Consider the following 24,230-nt stretch of genomic DNA (forward strand, 5'->3'; position numbering starts at 1 on the left):
CATGGGGTGTCCAGCCCTGCAGCTTGCTGGTCATTGAGTGAAGCTGCATCTTAGCATTGAGATGGAAATCTCTGAGAGAGCTTTCTCACCGTTTGTTATTACATGAGGCTGGGAGGTCTCTGGTGGACCAGTGTCCTGAACTTGGCTCTCCCACCTCAGAGGCTCAGGCCTGATACCCGGCCAGAGCACCGAGACCCTGAGCACACAGCAGGCTGAGAGGCTTGTCTGCTCACCCACCTGGGCGGGTCGGGGCTTTGGAGGTCAGATCCCAGGGAGAGGACTCTTACCTCTCATTTCTGATTGTTCACTAAACCCCACTGCCTCAGGCAAGGCTTAAATTTTCCCATTCTTTTTATCCCCCCTTTCAGAGCTCCATTTCAGGGCTCTTTTTTTTTTTTTTTTTAACATCTTTATTGGAGTATAATTGCTTTACAGTGGTGTGTTAGTTTCTGCTTTATAACAAAGTGAATCAGTTATATATATACATATATGCCCGTATCTCTTCCCTCTTGTGTCTGCCTCCCTCCCACCCTACCTATCCCACCCCTCTAGGTGGTCACAAAGCACCGAGCTGATCTCCCTGTGCTATGCGGCTGCTTCCCACTAGCTATCTGTTTTACGTTTGGTAGTGTATATATGCCCATGCCACTCTCTCACTTTGTCCCAGCTTACCCTTCCCCCTCCCCGTATCCTCAAGTCCATTTTCTAGTAGGTCTGTGTCTTTAGTCCCGTCTTACCCCTGGGTTCTTCATGACCTTTTTTTTTTTTTCTTAGATTCCATATATATGTGTTAGCATACAGTATTTGTTTTTCTCTTTCTGACTTACTTCACTCTGTATGACAGACCCTAGGTCCATCCACCTCACTACAAATAACTCAATTTCGTTTCTTTTTATGGCTGAGTAATATTCCATTGTATATAAGTGCCACATCTTCTTTATCCATTCATCTGTCAGTGGACACTTAGGTTGCTTCCATGTCCTGGCTATTGTAAATAGAGCTGCAATGAACATTGTGGTACATGACTCTTCTTGAATTATGGTTTCTCAGGACAACCTCAGAGGCCTTTGATCTCTCCTAGCTCCTGCATGTAGCTTTGTCTTCCATCTGCTTTGCATCTTTCACACTTTTGTCAGAATTAATTTCTAAAGTGTAAATCAAATAATTGTACTCCATTGCTCTTTGGATTTGCCCTTTTGCCGTAGTCCATATTCCTTGCAATGGTGTGGAAGCTCTCCATGTTTTGACCATGGACCACCTCTATAGCCTAATTTATCTTAAACCTTCTCATCCAACTTTAAAAAAGACTTTCAAATCAGTGACCACAGCAAGCACCTCAAGCATTCCTAACACTGTGTGTGCCTGGAACACTTTTCCCTCTGTCAAGAGCCTTGTCTTCCTCATCTTTGACTCCCTGTTGCTTAGTGTGTGGCAAACAGGTGGTCAGCAAACATTTGCTGAAGGAATTGTGTAAATGGTAATAATTACATCTGAATTAATATGTTAACATGCCATTGTGGGGCTTTACAAAAATTGATTCAATTCTATATTCTTGGAAGTAGGATTTTGTACTTTTTTTTTGCTTTTGAAAATTTTTTTGACTAAGGAAAGGTGATCTTAACTAAATGAATGCTTTGAAGAAACCTATTTTACTGTGTTTCTTTCCATATGTTAGTCCAATAAGGCTGCTGTAACAAAAATCCAGAGATTGGATGGCTTAAACAACATTTATTGCTCACAGTTCTGGAGACTGGGAAATGCACGATCAGGGTGCTGGAAAATTCAGTGTCTGATAAGGGCCTGATTCCCCCTGTGTCCCCATATGGCAGACGGCGAGGTTGCAACATATAAATTTTGGGAGGACACATTCAGTCTATTGACCTCTACTAATTTATTGAATCAGTTAAGAAGAATCGTTTCCATTTTAGTTTTGTACATTTTAAGAAGTGCTTTCCTAAGTTGCATAAACGTTATTTATATTCTTTTTCTTTTCCTCATGTGTTTCAGTTTCATGCTTTAAGTGGCAGAAATATTTGCAACTACCAGCTGGTCTGTGACAGTGACATGAACCTGCAGAATAAAGAATCTGTGGCCCGGTGTCTCCATATCTTGTCCTCCTTAAGGCTCATCATGCAGGTGGCTTTGCCACAGGAGCAACTTTGCTGGATTATATTCAATGGTATATGTCAGTGTCTTTTATTTTTCATTGTGTCATTCAGAAAGGTATTTAAATACTAAGTTTGACGGTGACTTGATTACCTTGTGATTTAAAACATGTTCATTTCCTCTTAGGGGCAAGACAGGAATAAAGATGCAGACCTACTAGAGAATGGACTTGAGGACATGGGGAGGGGGAAGGGTAAGCTGTGACAAAGTGAGAGAGTGGCATGGGCATATATACACTACCAAACGTAAAATAGATAGCTAGTGGGAAGCAGCCGCATAGCACAGGGAGATCAGCTCGGTGCTTTGTGACCACCTAGAGGGGTGGGATAGGGAGGGTGGGAGGGGGGAGGCAGACGCAAGAGGGAAGAGATATGGGGACATATGTATATATAGAACTGATTCACTTTGTTATAAAGCAGAAACTAACACACTCTTATAAAGCAATTTAATAAAGATGTTATTTCCTAATAGGATACTTGCGGGCTTTTTTACATTTTTATTATATTTCAGTTTGTCCTTATGAGCAGGGACTTATACAGCATGTCTGTGGGTTTTCTGCTCAAGGGAGGGTCAGAGGCTGTGGGGATAATCAGTTTCACATATATACAAAATAGGGACCACAGTTAGTAAGTAAATATAAATGGGGAAGGATCGGAGGACAGGTTAGATCGTTTCTAAGCATCATGCATTTATTGGTCCTCTCCATGAATACTTGGCCAATGACCAGGGCTTCCTGTGCATCAGCCTTCTTGTCCTGCTTGATTTTGAGTGAGGAGCTCTGAGAACGTGCATGTATGTATGTGTATAGTGTATTTACATACATATATATGCATCGTACAGATACACATATGTACAGGTATATGCATTATATATGTATTATATATGTCTCATGAAATGAATCTTATCTGTCGAAATGTAGCATTTGTTTTTTCCTTTTAAGACTTACAATTTAAATTCAACTAAAATTCTCTTTAAAGTTACAATTTGAAGTTACGATGAGTCGCCTGATGAGTCGCCTACAGTATTGTTTTCTGGATGACATATTCCTGAAAGAAAAGTAATAACAGTGTGTTCTGTGTGCCTAAGACCAGGGCAAAATAACCTGGAAGAAAACATATTGGATTTTCTCTCATCCATGGCAACTGACAGTACATTTCCTAGCCTTTTACTTCCTTGATCTCCCCAAATCATTTGACATTTTGATTGTAATTAGACCTTACATTTGCTACCAGAGGTAAGGCTGACTCTGGAAGACATTTTTCAGTCCAGTGATTGTTAAGCTTTTGGGCCTCCTCATCCTCAGAGTTGCCACGGCTGTCTCTGCACCTGGATTGCTCACACATCTTGGCAGGGATTGAACAGGCAGAGCTTCTGTACTCAGGAAGGAGTGATAGGCCTGAGGGTTGGGCCCTGCAGTCAGGCTTTGCTTGAAAGGTGGAAATGATGCACCTGTCTGAAACCCTTTTCAGATCACACACAAAACCCCCCAATATTCTTAAAAAAAAAAAAGGCTGAACGATTTCTGTATCTTCTACATCCTTTTTCTGGTGTGTGCTTTTTCCTTATACATATGAAATCGTGTTCTAGATTTTATCCTGTTTCCTAAATAGTTTTCAGCTCAGCACTATGGTTTTAGAATCTAGCTGTGTTGCTATATGTAAACCTAGTTTGTTAACTCTGCCTGCTGAATTGTATTTGGCAGATAGCTCTGCACCCGTAGGGATGGGTACCTGGTTTGCCCTGCCTCTCTAACTGCACAAATAATTCTGCAGTGAATATCCTTGCGTCTGTCCTTTTATAGACCTGTGTGAGAGTTTTCTGGGACTTATGCCCGGGAGTGAGGCTCCTGGATTGTGGGAGATATATATACTTAGTGTCATTAACTGCTGTTCCTGTTTTAGTTAATTCATCTCAAACTTATTAAGTGCCAGGCATTGTTCTAGATGCTAGGGATACAGTAGTGGACGACAGACAAAAACCCTGTTCTCATGCTTACATAATGTTTCAGGGAGATGATGAACAAGTCAAGACTAAGTGATGTATCAGATGGTGATGAGTGCTATGGAGGAAAGTAGAGCCGAGAAAGGGGTTAGGCTGGGCTGGGGCTGGGCTGCAAGTTTATTTTATTTTTTAAAAAAATTTATTTTATTTTATTATTTATTTATTATTATTTATTTTATTTTAATTTTTTTGGCTGCATTGGGTCTTCGTTGCTGCGCACAGGCCTTCTCTAGTTGGGGTGAGTGGGGGCTACTCTGTGGTGGTGCGCGGGCTTCTCATTGCAGTGGCTTCTCTTGTTGTGGAGCACGGGCTCTAGGCACACGGGCTTCAGTAGTTGTGGCATGAGGGTTCAGTAGTTGTGGCTCGCGGGCTCTAGAGCTCAGGCTCAGTAGTTGTGGTGCACAGGCTTAGTTGCTCCGCAGCATGTAGGATGTTCCCACACCAGGGCTCGAACCCATGTCCCCTGCATTGGCAGGCAGATTCTTAACCACTGCGCCACCGGGGAAGTCCCGGGCAGCAGTTTTAAGTGGAATGGTCATGGTAGGCCTCACCTGAGATGAGATGCCGTTGGAGTAAACACCTGACTGAGACATCTGGGTGTTTGGGGGAAGGGCATTCCAACTGGGAGATTAACAAGTGCAAAGAGCTTGTAGTTTTAAAACTTTGGAATTTAAGTCACGAAAAAATAAATTGACCTGCAGTCGGTTTCTCAAAATACATTTGACCTTTCCAGTTAGACGTTAACACTCTTTTAATTGACTATTATACACACACACCCTTGTTTTTAAGACATTTAACCAGTCTTCGTTCTTTCACAAAATCTAACTGGGTAAATGAATGTTGGATAACATCTGACATCTCAACTAACCTGAACCCAACTCATTTGAACCCTCAAATAGTCAAGATTATTTTGGTGGTGGCTATCTTAGATGAAAAGGAGTCACGTGACAAGGCAATAAACTCCGTATTAGGGATTTGGTTAAAAATCAAACCAACTCACAAAGATAGCCTGAGAACGTAAAGGTTTAGTCTGTGCTCCGTTTTGTACCATGTACTCTCTCCATCAGGCTCCTGCCGTGGAATCTGTGAGCCAGGCCAAGATCCTGAACCATCAGAGAAGGATTCTGTTATAGTCAGGGTGCACTAGGGCTGCAAAGGTTAAAGGCACATCTTTGAAATACAGAGGGCCCTTGTTATTCTTGAGGGCGGTCTCGTGGGGCTTTCTGAAATCCCGCAGCTCCCATTGCTGAATGTTTGGGCTTCTGGCTTACACCTGAATCACGTGTTTTGTGGAGAGTCATGTGTTGCCTATGCATATCCTCACTTGGTGACTTTTTTTTTTTTCCCCCTGAAAACACAGTTACACAGTTGGGTCAACAGAGCCAAGTCGAGATGAGAATGCGGAGCTTGAGCTCTTACTAGCTGAGTGGTTTTTTCCCCCAGTGGATCTTACATGAGATAAACAACTCTCTGTCATGGGAGCAGGCACACTAAGAATGTGGGGGACTTGTATTCTCTGTGAACTTTATGGTACTTTAAGTGTTTAAGATTCTATTCAGTACTTTTTGGTCACTGATTTGTGTAATGTTTATTATGCTTGCAGATGTATTTTAATCAAGGGATGTGTGTTTTGGAGCAGATGGTGTTTTCTCAGAAGCTTTTAAAGTTTAAACGTGAACATAGGATTTGGAATTGTTGAATTTTGGTGGTTATGAATTTTAGATGAGATATTTTATAGAAAATATTTAGATTGATTGTCATTATAATTACATGCCTTTTTAAAGCATGGTATTATACTGTTTTTTGGGTTATGTTTATAGCCTGATAATGTCCTTTGTATACAGAAGGATATATGGTGATGTCATTCCCCACTCGTCCTCCAAATGCTGCCATAAAATAGTCTTCTATCCTCATTTAATTAGTGGCTTGATTTTAAAACAAAATCATACTTGAATGATCCTAAATAGGAGCCGGAAATGGCGTTTTTCATTAGAGTGCTTATGGGACGTACCTTAATAATGGGGTAAATATTATATGAGACAGTGAATGAATATAATACAACCTTTTATGCATTATGAGTTTTAAATTATGAGTTTCCTTCTTGCGTATTGTGTGCCATCTGATTAAATGTGTATTCTAGTCTTATTTGGAGATAAATCTTCAGTTTTTCAACTGTGAGGAAACCATGGGAATCCATAACATTTTATGTGAATTAATAAAACCACAAAGTACATAAATTATGCTACTAAAATGCTCTTTTGTTCAATATATTTCAAAACTTAAACTGCCTTTAAAATGAGACTAAAAGAGGTGCTTCCCTGGTGGCGCAGTGGTTGAGAGTCCGCCTGCCGATGCAGGGGACACGGGTTCGTGCCCCGGTCCGGGAAGATCCCACATGCCGTGGAGCGGCTGGGCCCGTGAGCCATGGCAGCTGAGCCTGCGCGTCCGGAGCCTGTGCTCCGCAACGGGAGAGGCCACAATAGTGAGAGGCCTGCGTACCACAAAAAAAAAAAAAAAAAAAAAAAGAGACTAAAAGCTTCCTGTTTCAACATATTTAAAATATGGTCATATTAGTTCTTTCAGTAATTTGGCTACAAGTTACAAAAAGTTTATAATGATTATAACTCTCTGGCCAGTATCAGATTTTCTCAAGAGAAAATCACTTGTTTTGGGAGCTACCAACTTAAACTGCAGAAATTGGAATGTAAAATTTCATCATTTGACTGTAAAACATGTTAATCTTTTTCTCCATCTAGGTACCATTTACATTTACACCATTTGCAGAAAACTGATGATCATAGGTCACTCTTCTAAGGTATGGAATTTACTGACAAAATATCTTCCCCTGTAATTCCTGGTTTTCTTAAGACTTTTGTTAGCATTGCATACTAAACAAAGAAAATTTGTGAGTAATATAACAAAATTTAGTGAATTTACATAGGTTTACTGTTTTTAGTTTTCCTTTAATATAATCATGTAAAAATGTAGACAATAAAGTATTAATGAGAAGAAAGAATTTCTAAAATTGATAGGTATTTCTCCAGTGCCCTTCAGTCTCTCAAATTAGTCATAACTTGTCAATACGTTACTGAACATCCATCTGATAACTATATCTCTAGGGAGGGTGGCCATCCATTCTAGCTTGCCCAAGACAGTCCTGTTTTATGCCTGTTGTCCTGGAGTAAGTATTAATAGTGCCTACTTTCACTTTTAAAAATGTACTGGTTTGGGTGATAAACTATGGTTAGCCTGTTTATGTCTTGTTATGGAGCTTGGACTGCATTTTGCTCGAAGAGCTGGACTGTACTTATGGTCCAGACACTAGTTGGGTGAACAAACTCTTAAACTATGTCCCAGTTTTGAGCTGACTTTGTTTTACAGTAAGATTCTCACTGACCAGTACTTACTGCTTGGTTTCAGCTTGAGGAAGTGGCTGACACTTCTGTTGACTTCCTTACCATGTTGGTAGCACTTCTGTCTGCAGGAGACATATTTATTCCCTGTGTTCACTGTCCAGTCATTGGAATGTAGGCCAAGAAGGGAATACACTCTCCTTGAGACCATACTTGAGTTCTTTCTGGCATTTGCAACACTACTACTTTAGTCTTCTCAGTTGCATGCAAAACCTTGCTCTGAATATTCTAACGCTCGGGACAGATATTTTTTCCTTATTTCCTCAAAACACAGCCAAGTATCTTAAAAGTTGACAATGCTTAAAAAATAGATAGAAGCAAAGATATTTGCATGCTTAATGGATAACATTAATTGGGTGTTCTCTCTCTGTTTTGTTCCTTGCATTTAAAAGCTCTATTACTGACAGTGACTTGAACAAACTCTCTGCCAGCTTTTTGAGTGTGACTTAAAATGAGGGGAGACTGTCCCATGTATAATGTAAATTTGGCCTACAGACTATTCCAACGATTCTCTATCCGGTTCCAGATGATTTCCTAAAAAGAATTTGCAATCTCCTATATTGCACTTGCTGTAGCAACAAATACTGCTCCGTGGAGCCATCGTAGTTTGGTCTGCTTATAGCATTTGTCTGGCAGAACTTTGAAGGGCAGAGATGTCTGTGCCAACATTTAACTGTTAGTGTTTGTACTTGTTAATGCTGAGAGAATTTTAATTTAACATGATAGTCATCTTAAAATAATTTCTTATTTATACGCTTTGTAAGACATCTTCTTTCCCCCTCATATAACTTGAGTTTCTCGCTGACAAAATAAGGAAGGCCTGAAGGAGGATCGTTCTGTGTCCCAATCTTGTGGGATGGGAGTGGGGGAGTGAGGAATGCAAGAATTTGGGGGTGGTGGGTGGCTGTACAGTTGGCACTTTCAGATCAGGGTGAAATTCTTTCAGTTTGTTCAGTATAATAAGTTTCAGGGAAATTAATTTCCACCCTGAAATTCACAGACCCTCAGCTGACGAGTTGATTCCTGAGCTGAGACTATAAATGGGCTCGATGGGTCCATTAAATGGGGACAAGCCCTTGGCAGTCCAGCCACGTCTGAATCCTCCTGATTCTGTAGCTACTTTAGAGTTCAAGTCTGTTATAGCAAAAGACAGAAGGAGAAACAGATGTGGAATCCTTAGGCTTTTCTTGATGTCACCCCAGAGCAATCTAAAGTCCTATTCCTATAGGAGCTGGGAATTATGATTACCATTTGTTATTATTATTGAATCCCTACTCTGTGTTAGGTACTGTGCGAAGGGCTTTGCATACACAATAATGCCATAATAGTCTTATGAGGTGGATCCCACCACCATCACTGTCCTTTGTCGAGTGAATGCTTATCATCTCTATAGTATGCTTCTAAGCGCTTTCACATATTATCTCATTTAATCCTCACACCAGCACTTTGAGAAGGTGCCATCATTACCTTTATCTTATAGACGAGGAAGCTGAGGCTTAGAAAGGTTAATTCGCTCAAGGTCACACATCTAGTTAGAGATGTAGTGGGAGGCCAGAGCCAATGCCACCCTGTACTGCCTCTCAACACCATTAGAATAAGGCGTGTCTGTTGGCGTATCCCATGACCCACCGTATTTTGGTTCATCTCTGCAAATGGAGGAGTTGTGTGGGAGCTCCTGATATAATGTTGAAATATTTTCTGACATGACTGAAGGCATCCTGAAGACCAAGACTGGCCAGGGCTTTTCCCCGAATGGGAAGCACTTTTGTGCTGAGGCAGGTCACCAGCATAAGCTTAGCGAATGGAGGGAGGGCAGTTCTCTAAGCCTCTTTCCCTAAAGACAAGAGACAGTTTGCTTTCCTTTATGGTAAAAGCTGTAGTTTCTTCTGAGGCATTTACAACTGTAGTATAGTACTCAGCAAACATTAAAGAATTCAGTAGAATCTATTTATTCTAAGAAAATGTTGATTTCTGGTTTCCCTATTTACCAAACTGAAATAGTTTGGTAAAGTGTGTGGCTTGAACAGTGGTTGTTAGATCAGTCCACATATGGTTACATAAACTTCAAGTCCAGACTTTGAAATGCTTCTCAGTGTTTTCCCTCAAAGGGTATGAGTTGATATAAATGACGCTGCAGTGCCATCCTGTGGCTCAGCTGATTAATTGTGTGTGTGTTTTTCCTACCTGACACCTGAACCATGCTTTTGCTAGGCTCCTATAATATGGTTTTTCAAAGTTGCTTTTTTTTTTTTTAATGAAGACAATAGTCCTCCTGAAATCGTCAAGTTTTTATTAATAGAAATAATTCAGGGGCAAGAAAAAATGCTACAAATTAAGAGGGTTTTTTTTTTTTTGGAAATGGCATTTCATCTTTAAAACCTGAATGATGGTTTCTCAGAGCCCTAAGTGGAATGATGGCTTTTCTCCTTTTTGTCATAGTTTCCCTGTGTAGTGGGAAGAATCCTGCTGCACTTGGGAATCAAGAGACCTGAATTTCAGCCCCAGCTCTGTCACTTACAAGCAGTTTAGTCTCTTGGAGTCAGATTAGGTTACTTTTAAGGTCCCTTCTGGCACTAAAATCTGTGATTTAGGGTCTTTGATGCTAAGTCTGAGGCCAAACCCAAACATCATGTGAACAGCTGTTCACTGATGCTATTTTTACTTTGAAATTTCTAATACCAGGAATCCTGAGAGCTTTGGAAAGACGTGGATATAAAGGGGGGGAATTTATACATGGTTTAATTCCACCTCCCCCCAAATACAACAACCTGAATGTAAAAATCCACAATAAGATTTCTGTGCAGCAGATACGAGGAATTCAAGAGTTTTGCTGGCTGTTAATTCCATATCAGTTGTGTGGCAAAATCAGCAAACAATGACAGCAGCAGCAACGAAAACAGCCATAAAGCGACCCCAGGCCAACTTAGTAGAGATATAGTGTCCAGAACCAGGGAGGGGGAGTTTCCTTTCACTATGGTCTAGTTACACACTTTAAAGGGACTTTGGCAACCTGGAGCAAAGCCGTGGAAGACCAACCATGATGGGAAAGGGAAGTGCAGTCCTGGGAGGTATAGAAGTGCTTGGGGATCTTTTTCCTGGAGAGAGAGCTGGGGGAGAGAGCAGGCTGCATAGGTGCTTTCAGATTCTTGGAAGGTGGTGATTTGCAAGTTGAGTTTTGAGTGGTCTTGTGCTGTTCCAGAAGACATAACTAGGATGAATGCACCAGAGGTGTATCAAGGTTGATTGCATTTCAGATTAAAGAAGTTCATGTTTAGAATTGTCTTCTTATGCCACGTGGCATATTCCTTGTTACTGGAGGTGGGAAGTCATGGGCAGGGAAGGTGTGGGACATCAGGTGGTGGTGCTAGTGATGTTGGGGAGGGGATGAAATTAGATAGATTTTCAACCCTTTGATCCTGTGATTACCTGAAGTAGGTCCATGTTTAGAATCATGAGCTGAAACTTTTCAATGAAGTTCAGTCAGTCAGTCAGCAGAGATTTGTTGCATGTTTACTACATGCCAGATAAAATTCTGGGGGCTGGGGATACAGTGTGAACAAGACAGACAGGGCCCTTTCCTAAGGTGAACTTGCATTCTAGTGGGATGAGCTTACATTCCCAGCGGATAGCAAAGAATATTACAAGTCTGTGTCAAACCCCGCTCTGCTTCCAACAGCCCCCTTTCCTCTGGACTCAAAATTGACCAGACGGTGGAGAGTTCTGGCTTTTCAGGCTTCTTTTTTCTTTTAGATGTCCGCTGAGCTGCTTGCACACATGTTATACACATTGTCTTTGAGGGCTCCAAAGATGGTAATAGGGTCTGAATGTTACCAGTGTTTCATCTGTCTTTACTGTTAAATGCTTTGTCAATCTGATGGGTTTGCTTTATACCTGTGAAGCTCCTGGACCTTTTTGATGATTTGCCTTTTCACATTGGGTTTGACTACTACAGACTTATTTTTCCTTAATTATTTCCTCAGTTATTGAAGGCTGAATTTGTGATTGGAAGAGGAGCTTTTTTCTGTTGTCCAAATTTATTATCATTATTTTCTTGAGAATCTAGACGACTTGTTAACTCTCCCTTGGTTGTTTCTGCTGACTTTAGGGTTGTTCAGTGAATTCATTGAATAGCACTTGGGAATATCTGCTAGGTACCTGGCACTGCTCTAGGTGCTGGGGATATAATAACAAAAAAGGCACTGTTGTTATTTTCAAAGAGATCAGAGTAAGGTTTTGGAATCACACACAGGAGCATATTAATGCAATTGGATGTGACATATATATGTGTATGTAAGAATCTATGTAAATTATATACAGTGTATAGATACACATGTATATACATACAGTGCAATTACAGGAGAGGCAGAATTGAAGCAAAGAGCATTTCTCTTTACGGATGTTAGCAGAGTCCTCTTCAGCAGCTAGTTCTCTTTCCCCTGCTCTCCCTCCCCCTTCTCCTCCTCCTCTTCCTCTGTCTTTCCCATGCTCCCCCTTCCTTCTTCTTTGTCTTCATTGTCATTAGCAAGGCTAACACTTAGTATGTGTTTACTGTGTTCTAAGCACTTAGCATGTATTAATGAAAACAATCCTATAAAACAGTTACTGGTATACCTGTTTTGCAGATGAAGAACCTGAGGCTCGTGGAGTTTAACTGTCCAAGTACCACTGCTAATAGTGGAGGTAGAGTTTCAGCTCAGTCTTATGGGAAGGAGAGAACAGAGTGAGCAGAGATGCATATTTGGACCATTAAGATGTTTTGTGGAATGGAAAGTATTTTGGACCAGCTTTAAGCATACTATGCAAGGTCAAGAGTAATGGGGGTGGGGTGGGGGAAGGCAGGGACTAGGTTGTGCCCTATAAATGCCCTGTAAAGGAAGCAGCTGCACAGCACAGGGAGATCAGCTGGGTGCTTTGTGACCACCTAGAGGGGTGGGATAGGGAGGGTGGCAGGGAGACGCAAGAGGGAGGGGCTATGGGGATATATGTGTATGTATAGCTGATTCACTTTGTTATACAGCAGAAACTCACACAGCATTGTACAGCAGTTATACTCCAATAAAGATGTGAAAAAAAATGCCCTATAAAGGGTTTGAACTTTGTTATATAGACAATAGGGAACCATTGAATGTTTAAATCACAAGAGTGACACAACTCAATTTGCATTTTAGAAGGATAACTCTGGTGGATTAAGGAAGATGCTTAAGGAAGCGGGGTATTTAAGAAGATAAGGAGACAAGTGAGGAAGTATCCCAATAGTCCTGGGAGACTGCTTTGTTAAGGCTGATATTTTCCCATGGATAGAATTTAGAATTTGATATTCTGAGATACTTTGCTCATAGATTCTTATTTCCATCCCAGTAATAGTTCTAATAGCAATATGTGGAGCAGAGCCTAAATTTCTTCTAATATTCAATCAAGTGAAGGGCAATACAGTCCATTTACCGTTAGAAATTTTATTTTTTTAAAATTTTTATTGGAGTATAGTTGATTTACTATGTTGTGTTAGTTTCAGGTATACAGCAAAGTGAATAAGTTACACATATACATATATCCACTCTTTTTTTTTAGATTCTTTTCCCATATAGGCCATTACAGAGTATTGAGTAGGCTATACAGCAAGTTCTTATTAGTTATATATTTTATAAATAGTAGTGTGTATGTGTCAATCCCAATCTCCCATTTTATCCCTCCCCCCTTATCCACTGTTGACCATAATTTTTCTACATTCATGACTCGACTTCTGTTTTGTAAATAAGTTCATTTGTACCCCTTTTTTTAAAGGTTCCACAGATAAGCTGTATCATATGATATTTGTCTTTCTGTGTCTGACTTACTTCACTCAGTATGACAATCTCTAGGTCCATCCATGTTCCAGCAAATGGCATTATTTTGTTCTTTTTTATGGCTGACTAATATTCTGTTGTATATATATACCACATCTTTATCCATTCCTCTGTTGATGGACATTTAAGTTGCTTCCATGTCCTGGCTACCCTTTGAGGTTTTAGAATATTTTTTTTTTGGCTGCGTTGGGTCTTTGTTGCTGCACGCAGGCTTTCTCTAGTTGTGGCAAGCGGGAGCTACTCTTTGTTGCGGTGCGCGGGCTTCTCATTTGTGGTGGTTTCTCTCTTGTTGCAGAGCATAGGTGCATAGGCTTCAGTAGTTGCAGCATGTGGGCTCAGTAGTTGTGGCTCGTGGGCTCTAGAGCGCAGGCTCAGTAGTTATGGCACATGGGCTTAGTGGCTCCGCAGCATGTGGGATCTTCCCAGACCAGGGATCAAACCTGTGTCCCCTGCATTGGGAGGCAGATTCTTAACCACTGCGCCACCAGGGAAGTCCCTAGAATATTTTCAAAGAAAGGAAAATATTGACGAAGTTAACTGCAGAATACATTATCATCAAATAGTGTTTCCCAGTTTCAAATAGTGTTTTCCAGGGCTTTATGGGAAAAATATGTCCAAAAAGGATTATCACTGGGATGGTGGGGAAAAGTTCTTTAACTGTAGATAGAATAGCACAAGAGGCTCTTACATATATTCCAACGGATGGGCCAATAACAATGGTGACCCTTCCCCCAAATTTTGTTTCAGTTTGTACCTTCGGAATAATTACACTGGTAATAGGCATTATTTATGGACGGCTTACAATTGAGTCAAAATCATCCTAGTGTGTCATGTACATTATCTCCTTCCCATAATAGTACTGCAGTGATGTGCTAAGATATCCATTTTATAGATGAGAAAATCGAGGTCTGGAGAAGTAAAATGACACAGATACTAGGTGTTAAAATTGGAACTGAAGCCCAGGTCTTTTTGCTTCTAATCCTGGACCGTTTCTGCTAAGTATCACAGGCCCCAGATTGTAAGCCTTTCCTGTTTTTCCCTACCCTGTTATGCCAGTTTATTTTCAGAATAATACATTGGTTTGAGACCAGCTAATAACAATTGCATTGTTGGAATTAGCTCCTGGACTACTGTTGACACTTGATAAATGTTAATAAAAATAAGCTGAGTTCATAGGATTTTAGGAGCTAAGAAGGAAGACATTCTAAAATGGTTAACTTGAGATTTTGAGTTCTTGAGATAATTCTTTTACTTTTAAATGCTTGTTTTTTTAATTGACTCATTATTTGTGGTATTTTTAGTTTAAGTAGTCAGCAGCTTGGGCTCACCACTCATAATTTGATAACATTAAATGAAAATCGGCATTATTAGCTTAAAATGAAAAGACATTCTATTGTGCCCTTTTTCTGTCTCAGGCCTTGGAATATCTCCTGTGGGCCAGTGTATGTATGGAATCCTCGGTCCCACTTCTGTCCATCAGGTACTTGACGTGGAGAGCTACTCTTTACACCGCTGTCTGTCAATGCTACTATGACTGCCAGGCTGGTATTCACGGAGAGGTACGCTGCTTTTAACTCTGAGGATGCCAGTATTTAAAAATACAACATATTCAGCATTTTTTTCTTTAGATGAGCGGCAAGAAAACAAACAAGCAAACAAACAAAACCCAAAGAATTGCAGTGAAGCAAAGACAAAAGTCCCAGGCTTTATTTGCAGAAATTTGCTTGACTTCTCCATTCTGTTGGTCTCTCGCATCACTTCCTGTTTCCCCCTTTATTCTCTATTCAGTTCTACCGTCTTTACTCCTTTTCTGAATCAGATCTCTGATATCTTCCCTTCCTTATTGTATTCTTGTATGCAAGCTACTTTCTTTCCCTGTTTAGTTACTGTGTTCCATGCCACCTGCCATCCATTTGTCTTGCTTTTCTCTGCTTCCTACCACCATTTATTTAGTGTACTCTATTTCTTATTTTTCCTCTTTTCCTATGTATATTTTTGATTGAATATTTGAACTATAACTTAACTGGTTGGGGCTTCTATTGGTCTGTGCCACACCTCTGTGCAGATGAAAACAGGTACTCTCATTGTGGTATGTGGTACTTGGCTTGTCAGTGGATGGGGTCTTGGTGAGAATTAGAAACAGGCACCCTTTCCTTTGGGCGAACCTGTCCCTGCACCAGTGTGCATAGCTTGGTGAGTACAGGGTGGGTTGGATTTCAGCAGGAGAACAGCTTAATACAGCCCTTGTGGGATACTTTTTCTAGCCTAGGATACATTCTAGAAACTGCTCACCATACATGCGTAGTTTTAGTGTACTAGTGGTGGCATGTTTCTATAGCTATTAAATTTATCAGGGATCGAAATGTTTGCAGAGTTTTGACCATTTGATTCCTATTGGAATTTTTTCTTATTGGAAAATGTAACCCTTTATGTTACTATTGTGTTCTAGAAGCATCTTCATGAAAACTCATAAATTATAAATAAAGTACTTCAAAGAACTAGTAAAATAAATTGCATGAATTGAACTTGTTTTGCTGTTATTGCTAAAGAATTATAATAATGGTGAACTGATTAAATAAGCTAGCCTGCTTCCTTTCCTCATATATTAATAAATACTTCCTATATGTTGGGTACTGGAAATCCAAAAATGAATAAGACCCTTTAAGGACCTCACAATTTAGTGGACAGTGTGAACAATTGAATAGATAATACAGCTTGTTTTGGTAGAAAGGTTAGAATTTGAGAAGAGCACTGAGGAGGGGTGTGTGTGTGTGTGTATGTGCGCGTGCGCTTGTGTGCGTACGTGTGTACAATGCCAGAGAAGTGATCGTCTATATGAAGCTGCTGTTTAGCCCAGAATTTGACTTTCCTTACTTTTTGAATTAATTCATAAAGTTAGTATATCCAACATTTTATTAACTTTAGATTTACAGAAATTAGTGGTGCTTCTCGGAAATGATTGACCGGATAGCTACCGTGTTCTAAAGAATCAGCATCAGCATAGAGTTTAATTCACCAATTAAATCAAATGTCTGGGAGAATAAAACATACTGTCTTGATACATTTTTAATCACTATACTCTAACTTACTATGAATTAAATTTATTTTAATTGCATGTAGGCATTTGCTCGGCGTGCTTTGGCTAAAATTGATGAGTTAAGGCAACTGGAATTAATGAGTTCCTCACAATCACAGGAAGAATCCAGAGGATATTATAGAGAGGCCACGATAAAGGTATAAAAATTTCATGAAATAACAGAAATCTACTGTACTCTACAAATGATTAAGTACTTAATATTAGTAGTTGAGAAGTACATCCCACTGTTACTTCATATGTAATTCTTCTTTTTGAGGCAGATGGCAGTCATGATCTTCAAAAGGGGAGTATTTGAATCTAGAAGAAGAAACAAAAGCTTCTTTAGACCAAATATAAGAGCTAACCTAAGGGAAGCACAAACTGTAAGTCTCAGAATGTCTTCTCTGTTTTAGACTCTTTTTGCAGTGCGTTTGTGTTATACCTCTCTGTCTTTTAAGCCTAGACACTAAGTATTAAATCCTGGCCCCTAATCCCTGCACCAGTGGCAAATAGAAGAATGCCTTCCCAATTTGGACACGGCCTTGCTTCATCCCTTTCTCAAAGCTTTTGTACCTTCGCACAATCCCAGTTTTGTAACATGAAAGGCCAAGAAGCTGAAGAGCCTGGGAAAGGTTCAAATGCACAGGCTTCTGAGTGCTGCTGCAGAGGCCTTTTGACCACTTGGTGTCAGCTTCAAAGGCATTGAGGATGGAGAAGAGGTGGAGGCACCTTTTCTTATCAGCTTCTGGTTTCACCTTTGGGAGCGTTTAGGGTGTAGGTTATACTGGAGCAGCAAACAACCCCCATGTCTCAGTGGCTTAAAGCAATTTATTTCCCACTGGAGTCAAACATTATTATAGTTATCAGGAGCTCTGCTCATGACCGATGCTCAGGGCCAGGTTGAGGAGCAGTCCTCATTTGGAAAATTGCCGGGTCGTTCTGCCAGAGGGCACCTAAGAGAGCTCTGGAGGACCTCACACAGGCAGTGATGCTCAGCATGGAAGTGACAGCAGCCTCCTTTCTAACATATTCAGAACTCCTCACATGGCCCCTCTTGGCCACAGGTGTGTTTGGCCAACAGCACTAAGGGCTCCCAGGGAGAGGAGTGGGACATAGATATGCCTGTGGGATCCTCTGCCCTTTCTCCCTTCTCCCTTTCTCCTTCTCCCACTGTCTTCTCCCTGGCCATTCTGAATCTCAGTGTTCCTTAAGTCCCAGCTCTGTATTTCTTTGAAGTGTTCCCTGATCATTCTAGACAGTTGTAAACTCTCTTGTGAGCTTCTTTGGGACTGAAAATGAAAGTGAGGGGGAAGAAGATGAGCATTTTCTGACAGAAGAGTAGTAGAATCTCAGAACCTGGAAGGAATTTTAGAAATCATTTGGTTCAGTCCTTTTCTATTACAGACGGGGAAAATAAAGCCCAGAGTATTTAAGCCAGCTGCTGGCGGCACCGGAACCAGAACCCAGGTCTCTAGCTCAGTGTATTCTAACTACTCCAGTGACTGCCATTCTCTTTCCTCATTTCTTCTTATAATATTTGAGAGGAATTCTTTTTTTTTTTTTTTTTTTTTTTTGCGGTACGCGGGCCTCTCACTGTTGTGGCCTTTCCCGTTGCGGAGCACAGGCTCCGGACGCGCAGGCTCAGCGGCCATGGCTCACGGGCCCAGCCGCTCCACGGCATGTGGGATCTTCCCGGACCGGGGCACGAACCCGTGTCCCCTGCATCGGCAGGCGGACTCTCAACCACTGTGCCACCAGGGAAGCCCTTTTTATTTCTTTTTTCTTTTAAATAAATCATATTTAAATACAAATATTTGGACATGGTAGCTTTCTATTGCTACTTAGTGTCTCTGAGATAAATTGAGTACTGATCCCAGGCATGTAGTTCGTACCTCCTTTCAAATCATATCCCTTACTGACCAGTGGTATGTAATTGGTGGGGGTGGTAGCTTGCCAAATTATAGACAATTCCTTGGATGAGCTGTTGAATAGCCTGCATCTGGTATTGTTAAGTAGTAATGCTATAGTGTTCGTTAGAGAGCAGGAGGCATATTTTGCAGAATGTTCTGCTTTAAATTTATGAAATCGTTTTACTGTTTCTACAAACGAAAGTATTTCAGTGTGCGTTAAATCTATTTTACAGAAAATTTCTGAGTTCATAGAACAGTTGTTAACTCACAGTGAATCATTTTGACTTTCAAAGGATTGTTTTATAAGACTGCTAATTCAGACTTCTAGTGATTGACCATTTAGTGATTCATTCAATACATTTTTTTTTTTTTTTTTTTTTGCGGTACGTGGGTTTCTCACTGTTGTGGCCTCTCCCGTTGCGGAGCACAGGCTCCGGACGCGCAAGCTCAGCGGCCATGGCTCACGGGCCTAGCCGCTCCGTGGCATGTGGGATCCTCCCAGACCGGGGCACGAACCTGCGTCCCCTGCGTCGGCAGGCGGACTCTCAACCACTGCGCCACCAGGGAAGCCCTCAATACATATTTTTAAAGTACCTGCTCTGTGAGCAAGATACGTAGAGGTTACCTTCTAGTGGAAAAATTACATAATAAATAAGTAACTTATAGCTTGTGATAAGAATTAAGAAGGAAATAACGGTGGTGATTAAATGAGTTACATGTAAAGCCCTTAGAATGTTCCTGGCACATGGTAGGTCCTCAGTTGTATGAGCTATTACTATTTATTTTTCATTCATTCATTCAGTAGCCATGTATCGAAGGCCTACTGTGGTTCAAGAGTGGTGGCACATGGAAAAGATGAAGTCGAAGTTCTTTCTTTCTTTCTTTGTTTCTTTCTTTCTTTTATTTATTTATTTTTTGGCTGTGTTGGGTCTTCATTGCTGCACGCAGGCTTTCTCTAGCTGTGGCGAGCAGGGACTACTCTTCATTGCAGTGCGCGGACTTCTCACTGCAGTGGCTTCTCTTGTTGCGGAGCTCGGGCTCCAGGCGCGCGGGCCTCAGTAGCCGTGGCGCACGGGCTCAGTAGTTGTGGTTCGTGGGCTCCAGAGTGCAGGCTCAGTAGTTGTGGCGCACGGGCTTAGCTGCTCTGCAGCATGTGGGATCTTCCCGGACCAGGGCTCAAACCCGTGTCCCCTGCGTTGGCAGGCAGGTTCCTAACCACTGCGCCACCAGGGAAGCCCTGAAGTTCTTTTCTGAATGGCTTTGGAATAACAAGCGGGATTTGATTAGACAGGGAGAAGGGGGGAAAACATTCTAAGTAAAGGACAAGGGCATAAACATAGCTTGGAAGCAAAAGTAAGCAACGACTTTTGGTGGACAGTGAGACAGTGAGAAACTGAGCTTGAATGGAGTGGATGTATTATGTTGGGGAATTAACATAATACATCTTATGGCACCGATGTCATGGAAGCCATGGTGTTTAGGGTTGGAACTGACTGCATGGGTTATATCATTCAGCTTCTCATCCATCTTGACAATTTAAAAGATGGTTTAGTATACCCTATGCAGTACATGTACCAGGATTTGTCTAATATTTTTTATTACTAGTAATTTAGTTGTTTTCCCATTCTTTGCTGTTATAAATATTGCTGTAATCAACATCTTCAGGTATATTATTTTTTCTTTCTTTTATTTCCTGTGGGTAAAATTCAAGGTATAGAATTTGAATAATGTTAGACAAACATTTTTATTTCTCTTGATATATATTGCCAAATCGATTTCCGAAACAAGTACTCCAAGGTGACAGTCCACATGTACCAATTCCACCACAAGCTATTATCATTTTGATATTATTATTTCTTAATTTAAAAAATAATTCAGTTTTCATAAAGTGGCTTGTTTTAACTATTATTTTGATCCAACTTTCCCTTATATTTGTGTTTACTCTTTATATTTTCTTTTCAGGTGAATTATCTTTTACAGCTTTGACCATTTATCTACTAGAGATTTTAATTTTTAAAATGTATTTGAATAGGCTCATTTCTTTTTTCATTATGCCTACAGTTTTTTTTAATTTTATTTTTTTATACAGCAGGTTCTTATTAGGTATCTGTTTTATACATATTAGTGTATATATGTCAATCCCAATCTCCCAATTCATCCCACCACCAGGCTTATTGTTTTTATAGAGATTAATATTTTGCTTGTCATGCTTGACAATCCAGTGTTGTTTTTTTTTTTTTTTTGCGGTACGCGGGCCTGTCACTGTTGTGGCCTTTCCTGTTGCGGAGCACAGGCTCCGGACGTGCAGGCTCAGCGGCCGTGGCTCATGGGCCCAGCTGCTCCGCGGCATGTGGGATCCTCTCGGACCGGGGCACGAACACATGTCCCCTGCATCGGCAGACGGACTCTCAACCACTGCGCCACCAGGGAAGCCCCAATCCAGTGTTTTTTTAATTGTGTTTCCTTTAAATATTTTTTTGTAGGTCTTTTAAATATTTATATTTTAAAATCTTTTGCTTGTTATTCATCTATAGCTATGATAAATCTATAGCTCTAGTTCACTTTTTGCTAGTTTTTCTAGGATATTTTAAAAAACAATTTCACTGTAATTTATTTACGTTTTACCATTTCATTTTGAATACTTCTAATTATTAGAAAGTTTATTATGCTGTTTAAATATAATTTTTTAAAGCTCTGTTTTAACCCATAGCAAACATCTTAGAAGAAACCCTGATGTCTGTTTGTAAAGCAAGAGAGGGCAGGGCATGAAGCTTAAGCTTTACTGAGGTTTTTAACATGTCAGTTAACCTAAGGGTTGAAAGCACATGGAAGCTAATAAGCAGGGAAGTTTTTGTTTGGGGAAAAATAGTCCAAAGCAGCTTTATCCCTGCTTTTGCTTTTCCGTCTTTCCTACTTTGCCCCAGGAAGAGGAATGAAGCAAGGAAATTGTGGGAAATATGGATATCCTCTAACTGGACATGGATTCTAGAAAAGCCAGCTAGAGCTACCTTTCTTGTTTCCTGGTAATCTAAGTACAGAGAACAGGTCATTTGTCAGAGAGAAGACTAAAGTGTGGAGGCAGGCCATCTGCTTGGGGTGAAATCATTCTGGGCCGACACAAAGCACAGTGGCTAGGGATTTGCACGCGGCTCTAACTGGCTCTGGCTTACTTGTATACAGCTGGTCAACTCTTTTTTAGAGTTAGCTACCATAAGACCTGTTATTTATACTATAAAATAGTGTTTCAAATTTGGGTTTGGGGACCTTCTGCACTAGAAGTACCTCCAGTGTTTACTAAAAATGTCCCACCCAGACTCACTGAATCTCTGGAGATTTGGTCTGTGAATCTAAAAAGAGCTCCTGAGAGATTTTGAGGCAACCAAAGTTTGAGTATCAGTTCCTAAAGGCTGTCATGGAGGTACTACAAACCATATAGAGACTGATGCTGCCATTTATTAATAAACAGCCTTTTTAGGCTGCTCTGGAAACACAAACATATAAAGAGATGGCAACGTTTTTGATGTAATGGCAGCATGACATAAATAAACTTTAATAAAGTCTGGAGTGACACCTCAAAAAATGAAAACCGTAAAAGCAGCCATCTCTCATCCACAGACCAACCACTCTCTCTTCTAGCGTTAATGAAGCTCACCTTACTTGTCTTCGCCTTATGCTATCAAACATCGCGGAACTTTAAAAAAGTGAGCTGTGTTTTTTTTTTTAATTCCAGTTGCCGTGGCCACGTACTGTCACAGAACAGTTGTTGGATGAGATGTTTGATAGCACTGCATCCCGGTTTCTGGCTGTCTTGGAGGCTCTCTCTGACTCAAATCGGCGAACACTACAAACTGGACCTGTTGTTACAGATGAAGTAGAAGTTCGTGATGTTGTCTCAGAACTGTTTATAGCAGGAAAAGAACTTTTAATAAGTAAATATGTTGTTAAAATAATATTTTATGGTAGAACATGAATAACAATTTTAGCACGGTAGTCCATACCTAAGAAACTGATACCGATTTTTATTGATCTTGAATTCAGCAACCTTGCTAGACTCAATGGATAATTCAGATAATGTATTAGTAGATTTTCTTTTGGATTTTTTATGTATACAATCATATGATCTGTGAATAATGACAATTATGTTTCTTTCCAATTCTTAACCTTTTAATTTCTTCTTTCTTGCATTTCTTGACTTACTTTGCACTGGATAGGCTCTCCAGTAAAACATGGGATGGAAGTGGTGATAGCAGATATCCTTGTCTCATTTATGATCTCAGATGGAAAGCTTTCAGTATTTTATCATTAATTTTGATATTTGCTGAAGGATATTTTTAGACACCCTGTTTGAGATTAATGAAATTTCTTTTATTCTTGGTTTAATGAGAGTTTTGTATGTTTTTAATCCTGAATATTTGTTGAATTTTATCAAAACCTTTTTTATGGGTTTATTGAGATTTATTGAGTTAATCGAATGGATTTGTCTTTTATTTCTATTAATGTGGTACATTACATTGATTGCTTATCTAATTTTTAATTACTCCATATTGTTGGAATAAACTTAATCTGGCAGTGAGGATTATCCTTCTGATATATTGCTTGATTTTCTTGCTAGTGTTTAATATTTCTGCTTCTCTGTTCATGAGAGAGATTTCCTTTCTTATAATATCCTTTTTGGGTTTTGCTCTCAAGGTCATGTTGGCCTCATAATAAGAGTTGAGAGTTCTGCCCTCTTTTTCTATTATCTGGAGGAGTTTGTGTCAGATTTGTGTTATTTCTTCTCAAATGTTTGAATTTGCTGGTGAAGGCATTTGGACCTGGAATTCTCTTTGTGGAAATGTTTTTAACTATGGATTACATTTCTTCCATAGATATAAAATGATTTAGAATTTCTTTTCATTTTAAAAAAATCTTCTGTTTGGTAAATAGTACTTTGATTTTATCTATATCTTAAAATTTTCATAAAATTGTTTGTAACATCATCATGATTATCTAAGTGAGCTTAGGATGTGCGTGTGTGTGTGTGCACCCATCTGAGGGCAAGGAGCCTCTGTGCCGCAGTTTGGGCTCATCTTTTCCTCACAAGGAAGGTACGAGATCTCAGAGGAGAATTCTCTTGACTTCCTTCACCCACACCTGAAAATTTACCTTCATCCACTGTCTGTCATTAAAGTGGAAGGAATGTTCCTTCTCCTCCTCTTTAGGTCTTTGGGCCTAATCTCTGCAGACTGCCCTTCATCCCTATCTAGCTTCCTCCCCTGTATTTCTTCCTCTTGTTAGAGTCAAATTTATTGAAGGAGTTGTCTGTTTTCACTGTCCCAAATTCTTTCCTTCCTGCTTGTACTTGGCGGTCTTCTGTCATGGACAGAGAGTGTCAGGGGTAACCTCCTTATTGTTCAATTTGAAAGTCAGTGTTTTTCTTCCCTTTGCTCTCTGTAGTATTTGTTGCTGTTGACTACTCCTTTCTCTTTAAACGCTCTCCCTTGCAGCCTTTGCTCCCGCGGCCCTTCTCTTACTTGTTGGGGTTCCTTGCTGCTCTGTCCTAGGCAGCCGTCTGTTGCCCATTTACTGTGGATATGTAATGATGACTCTAAAGCTATACCCCTATTTGAGATCTCTTTTCCGAGCTCCCAGTCTGTAATCTCTAGCTGTCTGTTTCACTAGTCAACTCTTGCTAATCCTCTCTTTTTGAGATTCCATGTTCCTCCCTCTGGGGTGGCCTTCCCTGACCGACCTCCTACTCCAAACCTCTGTCCGATGCCTTTCTTTCTTGTCCACACAGCGCCAAGATATTTGCCCCCTAAGATTCCTTGTTGCCCCCACC

The 24,230-nt window shown here is 40.3% G+C and overlaps 1 protein-coding gene across 1 annotated transcript in view; it reads left to right on the top strand.

The window, feature by feature from the left end:
- The window catches only part of LOC132433968 (cilia- and flagella-associated protein 54), a 216,771-nt gene that overhangs the window by 10,216 nt on the left and 182,325 nt on the right, over positions 1-24,230 (top strand). The window contains exons 3-8 of the mRNA XM_060025420.1: positions 2,008-2,179; positions 6,924-6,982; positions 14,839-14,982; positions 16,544-16,657; positions 16,781-16,882; positions 22,140-22,338. Of these exons, the coding sequence (XP_059881403.1) occupies positions 2,065-2,179; positions 6,924-6,982; positions 14,839-14,982; positions 16,544-16,657; positions 16,781-16,882; positions 22,140-22,338 (733 nt within the window). The 5' untranslated portion in view covers positions 2,008-2,064. The remainder of the gene's footprint in view (positions 1-2,007; positions 2,180-6,923; positions 6,983-14,838; positions 14,983-16,543; positions 16,658-16,780; positions 16,883-22,139; positions 22,339-24,230) is intronic.

The sequence above is a fragment of the Delphinus delphis genome, chromosome 11 (genome assembly GCF_949987515.2).
Source record: "Delphinus delphis chromosome 11, mDelDel1.2, whole genome shotgun sequence".
NCBI classification, from domain to species: domain Eukaryota; kingdom Metazoa; phylum Chordata; class Mammalia; order Artiodactyla; family Delphinidae; genus Delphinus; species Delphinus delphis.